At 41.3% G+C, this 6,000-nt stretch overlaps 1 protein-coding gene across 1 annotated transcript in view; it reads right to left on the reverse strand.

The window, feature by feature from the left end:
• LOC5518488 (serine/threonine-protein kinase atr) overlaps positions 1-5,771 on the reverse strand; it is a 58,999-nt gene extending 53,228 nt beyond the window's left edge. The window contains exons 1-7 of the mRNA XM_048733996.1: positions 5,493-5,771; positions 5,274-5,365; positions 4,047-4,241; positions 3,223-3,326; positions 2,779-2,845; positions 588-703; positions 350-432 (exon numbers count right to left, since the gene is read on the reverse strand). Of these exons, the coding sequence (XP_048589953.1) occupies positions 350-432; positions 588-703; positions 2,779-2,845; positions 3,223-3,326; positions 4,047-4,241; positions 5,274-5,365; positions 5,493-5,581 (746 nt within the window). The 5' untranslated portion in view covers positions 5,582-5,771. The remainder of the gene's footprint in view (positions 1-349; positions 433-587; positions 704-2,778; positions 2,846-3,222; positions 3,327-4,046; positions 4,242-5,273; positions 5,366-5,492) is intronic.
• Positions 5,772-6,000: the final 229 nt, after the last annotated feature.

A 6,000-nucleotide genomic window follows, 5' to 3' on the forward strand; every position in this document is an offset into this window, starting at 1 on the left:
TGTACATAAATCACAGACACAGGTTTGTTTGGCCGAATAGAGACTTATTTTCAAGCCAAAAACTTAAAAAGAAATATATCTCTGCCCACCTCGGGATGAATATCAAACTAGATAGGAATTATAATTACGTATAGAGTCTTTGCGTGTGAACACGAATTGAGCAATGATCACGAAATATGATGCCTATTCTCATGTAACTAATTAATACCTCACTATTCTAACTGATTAAAATAAATTACAACTAAACCATAGAGGGCAATTAAATATTTTGAGGAACCCAAAATACCCCAATTAATCATCAATTATCATGTCTAAGTCTTCACCATAATCCTTGTTCTTTCTCTGTTACCTGATTGCATCTTGCAGGACAATGTGATCAATCAGACATCTAATACTAATCTGGATTTTTGAGACATTCTCCCCTCCAGCTACCTGAATGAAAAGAAAAATTGTTAAAAATGATCAACATTTCCTGTTACAGTATTCAATAAAATCTGATTGAGAATCTTACAGCATGCTTCTCTTGAGCTCTCAACTGAGAGCTCAACTTTTTTAACCATAATCGTTACTACTACAGGCTGCAGTACCTTATCGGAAACATCATCAATCTCAAAGAACTGGAAGTGCTGAAGCTCAATGGGAAGGGTGACAGATGAGGTTGATTTATCGTCAAACACAGATGAGTCATCAATTATTACCAAAACTGAAAAAACAAAGAGCAAAAATTGTCAAGGTTGAGCTTCTTTGTTAATTTTGCTGTTACATCCAACTTTTTTCATTCAGTATACGGCTGTTACAAAGGAAATGTATGAAACGAATTAGTGGCATCAGCAAACATTGTGGACGGTGGAGCAACTGTGGGTTTATAAAAGCAAATGGCATTTTGCTTCCCAGTACATTTTGGTGAAAGATATTTATTCCAGCGATACTGGTACTGTTTTCAGAGATGTCCAGTACCCGTGTATCCCTTAGTACAGCAGGGGCGGATCAAGGATTTTAAAATGGGGGGTGGATAATGGCCGGATAGACGGCTTAGTACAGCAGGGGCGGATCCAGGATTTTAAAATGGGAGGTGGATAATGGCCGGATAGACGGCTTAGTAGAGCAGGGGCGGATCCAGGATTTAAAAATGGGGGGTGGATAATGGCCAGATAGTTGGCTTAGTGCAGCAGGGGCGTATCCAGGATTTTAAAATGGGGGATGGATAATGGCTGCATAGACGGCTTAGTACAGCAGGGGCGGATCCAGGATTTTAAAATGGGAGGTGGATAATGGCCGGATAGACGGCTTAGTAGAGCAGGGGCGGATCCAGGATTTAAAAATGGGGGGTGGATAACGGCCAGATAGTTGGCTTAGTGCAGCAGGGGCGGATCCAGGATTTTAAAATGGGGGTTGGATAATGGCCGGATAGACGGCTTAGTACAGCAGGGGCGGATCCAGGATTTTAAAATGGGGGGTAGATAATGGCCGGATAGACGGCTTAGTACAGCAGGGGCGGATCCAGGATTTTAAAATGGGGGGTGGATAATGGCCGGATAGACGGCTTAGTACAGCAGGGGCGGATCCAGGATTTAAAATGGGGGGTGGATAATGGCCGGATAGACGGCTTAGTACAGCAGGGGCGGATCCAGGATTTTAAAATGGGGGGGTTGGATAATGGCAAGATGGATGGCTTAGTACAGCAGGGGCGGATCCAGGATTTTAAAATGGGGGTTGGATAATGGCCGGATAGACGGCTTAGTACAGCAGGGGCGGATCCAGGATTTTAAAATGGGGGGTAGATAATGGCCGGATAGACGGCTTAGTACAGCAGGGGCGGATCCAGGATTTTAAAATGGGGGGTGGATAATGGCCGGATAGACGGCTTAGTACAGCAGGGGCGGATCCAGGATTTTAAAATGGGGGGTGGATAATGGCCGGATAGACGGCTTAGTACAGCAGGGGCGGATCCAGGATTTTAAAATGGGGGGGTTGGATAATGGCAAGATGGATGGCTTAGTACAGCAGGGGCGGATCCAGGATTTTAAAATGGGGGGTGGATAATGGCCGGATAGATGGCTTAGTACAGCAGGGGCGGATCCAGGGTTTTAAAATGAGGGGTGGATAAAGGCCGGATAGACGGCTTAGTACAGCAGGGGCGGATCCAGGATTTTAAAATGGGGGGTGGATAATGGCCAGATAGATGGCTTAGTGCAGCAGGGGCGGATCCAGGATTTTAAAATGGAGGGTGGATAATGGCCTGATAGACGGATTAGTACAGCAGGGGCAGATCCAGGATTTTAAAATGGGAGTAGGATAATGGCCGGATAGACGGCTTAGTACAGCAGGGGCGGATCCAGGATTTTAAAATGGGGGGTAGATAATGGCCGGATAGACGGCTTAGTACAGCAGGGGCGGATCCAGGATTTCAAAATGGGGGATGGATAATGGCCTGATAGACGGATTAGTACAGCAGGGGCGGATCCAGGATTTTAAAATGGGGGTAGGATAATGGCCGGATAGACGGCTTAGTACAGCAGGGGCGGAACCAGGATTTTAAAATGGGGGTTGGATAATGGCCGGATAGACGGCTTATAACTAATCAAGTGGTTCTTGGTAGGTCACTACAGATCTTACAATACTTCACGCTGAATTGGATTTGTCAAGGCAGCAAAGTCAAGCTATTTTCTTCAAACAAAGTGACTTTTCATTTTTTTTACTCAAAAAAGGGGTTGGATACCCCCCCCTCTATCCACACCAGCACAGTGTAAGAGTCTTATTTGTAAATGTTTTGCACACCTCTGTATAGAGAGACCAACTCTGTGAGAATGCTATTGTAGAATACCAAGTCTTTTGTCTTCACAAGCTGAAAAAAATTGACATTTGTTTGTTTGTATGTAATTGAATTTAACTGTATTGACTTTAAAGTCCTGAAGATAGGGTCTCTTGTGAAGTGACACAAAAATATTTGGCATGTAATTATTAGAAAATGTCAATCAACCACTGCTCTGTCATTGTTGAGATCTAAAAATAAAACTTTTTCTTTTTTGGAAAAAATCAAACTTCTCAATCTTTAGTCTTCGTCTGCTGAAATTTCACAGAAATGCTTGCTTCGTAGGCTGCTTTACATTACTTGCTTTCATTAGCTGATAGAAATTGTTCTTTTTGCAACTCAGCTTTGTTTAGGAGCATAAAATACTGGCATTAAGGTCATCTTTGACATGCTAGAACAACACGAGGCACCTGGAATATTGAATGAATGGCTGAAATGGACTTGGGGTGTAGTGGCAAGCATCCTGGCTCTGCTAACACTCGCATCAACCGCGTCAACACCCAAAGTATGAAAGCTTAACAACACATAAAAAATTATTAGAATCAGGGGTTTCATTAAGTTTCAGAGTAGGCAGTGGAGATTACTAGTAGTTCAAATGAAACTTTAATCTATTAAAAAAGTAGTTGGCACTCGAAAAATAGTAGCTGGTGTAGTAGTAAATTAAATTTGGGGAGTTACTGTAATCAATATTACAGCTGGAATGCTGAATAACAAGGGATTCAGCATTCCAGCATTCCATTCTGCTTAAGTTGAAGGCAGAGACAGCCAAATTGTGGAATCCTAGCAAAAACAGGAGAAATAAAGAAATCTCCTCACCTATATACCCCCATTGCCAACTTGCCCATACAGTACTTATAACCCAACACACAAGATTGAGCAATGTAACCCAACACATAGGGAGGGGCTGGGTATATTCATTTTTGGGGAGGGAGGGCTGGGTATAACCTCGCACATGTTTGTCTATAGAAAGCATTCGTTAACAAATCCACTTATAGATCTCACAAGGGTGTGATAAATTGCCCTATACAAGGGAATTATTGTTTTAATATTTTTAATAAAAAATAGGCAAAACAACGATTTTCCATAGAATAATTTTTCGGAAGCAATATAAATCGCTAAATAGTGGGAGATTTGAGTGGGAGAAGGGGTCCAATATCTTGAGACTCCGGCCTAATGCGGGAGAGTTGACAGGTATGTGCTATAAGCAACATTAGAAATATCAACCCTACTGTACCTTTTGCAGCGTGGTCACATGACCTCACCACAGGGAGCCTTGGTGCCTCATTAGCAATTACAAAGCTTTCTGTGGGTTGCCTGTGAACTACTCCTACAAAGCACTCTGGGAAACTTTCAATGCAATGCTGGAAAAATGTCCAAATCAGCTCTGAGTGTGGGGTCCCTGTGGATTTTTTGGAGAACTGGGCTGCAACTAAGTAAGAAAACAATTGTAATCTTTTTCTTCCATATTGCCATTGTAAAATTCCAAAATAAACATATGTGTCTTCAACAATATTTCCTAAGGTTGCTCAACAACCATTAAGATTATGTGATGCTCAGTAACACATGATTGTTAACCATAATGTCTAGTCATGTCTCATGTTGTTTAGCAACAATATCAGTATCTGCAACAACCTTTTGTAAACAGAGTTTGTGCAGACTTGTAAAGGAGGGGAGGGAGTGGTAGAAGAACCACACAACATGACTGGGATTGTCTATCAAATGGAGGAAAATGGAGAAACAATGTGAAATAGGGGAGATACCACCCTCCCACCTTCCTGCTTAAAATCCTGGCCATGTTGTAGGCTTGTGCCTTTAATCATCTGGTATCACTCGTTGATCTAACTGGAGGGACAGGAGCAAAAAATGGCAAAGTTTAAATTGTAAGCTCTTGTTAACTTATATTCGCTTGATTTTTTGCATAGATGTTCCTTGTGTTATATTAACCAAAATAAGCTTGAGTATTTTGGGGTAGATAATCCGTTCTAGAGATATTGCAAATTGCAAGACTCTTGATTTGTTTGAAATTGCCCAATTTGGGCGAAATTGCTAATGTTTTATGATTTATGGCAACTTTGCTCAATCATATCTCAAGAATGGATCATCTACCAAAAAATACTATTGCATATTTTGTTTATATTATGCAAGGAACCTCTAGGCAAAATATCAGCTAAAAATAAGCGAACACAACCTTACAATTTTAAATTTGCCATTTTTTGCTCCTGCCAACTGGAGGGTGCAGTAAGGCAGGGCGTATAGTCAATTGTGATTTAAATACATGGGAAATAGTGACAAAAGATCCTGAAAATACACAATCTACAATCAAATGACAGTGACAGTGTCTTTGTTGGACCCTTCTCCCATTATTATGATTATAGCTAAGTTTCCCATGGCCTTGGCCCATCCTTAAACACTCTCAACACATATTCATTTGGCAGAAAAATTGAGATAAAAAGACTCTAACCTGCATCAAGGTCAGTAAGGGTTCCCTCTATAAATGTGCGCAGAAGTTTCCTTATCTCCTTGGCCGAAAATGCATGCTCCTGGGTATTGAGACTAAAAAAAGGGGGGGAAACAAGAAAAAACAAAAATAAAATAAACTTTTCCAATACAGGTAACCCGGTCCAGCAATAAATGTGCTATAAAACACAGCAACAATATCAAATCAAAATATCTCCCAAACCTTTCTAGATCCTTTCTATTTCTCAGCGTGTCTAGAATAGCTGCGATTGTTTGACTCATCGAAGAGGAAGAAGAGATGACTCCAGCCATATCAACTTCACCTCTTTCGCCCGATTTCTAGTTTTCTAAATGGCCCTAATTCATTGTCGCTTGTACATTATGAGTACAGAAGCCTTCGGTAGTTGTATCACAGCTAGCAGGATGACTTGAGCTAAGTTTTAGAGAAATGTTTAGCAACAAGTTGCAGAATTTCTCCCGCATGTTTGAACATGTGACTTTGTGGTGAGTCACCGCTGACTGTTTTTGGCATTAGTGGGTTTCCTGTGGTGTGACAGGACTACTTGATAACCGAAAAACTACAAATTCGAACAAGCAATTCTTAGCTAGAAGGCATGTTGCTTAGAAAAAAAAAAAAAAAAATGCGCAACCGGCAACTAACCCCGAAAATATCGAGCGAGAGAATATGTGAATCCAGGGCCATAGCAGGCCTCGAAATATTGGAAGGGGGG

This window comes from Nematostella vectensis, chromosome 11 (genome assembly GCF_932526225.1).
Source record: "Nematostella vectensis chromosome 11, jaNemVect1.1, whole genome shotgun sequence".
NCBI classification, from domain to species: domain Eukaryota; kingdom Metazoa; phylum Cnidaria; class Anthozoa; order Actiniaria; family Edwardsiidae; genus Nematostella; species Nematostella vectensis.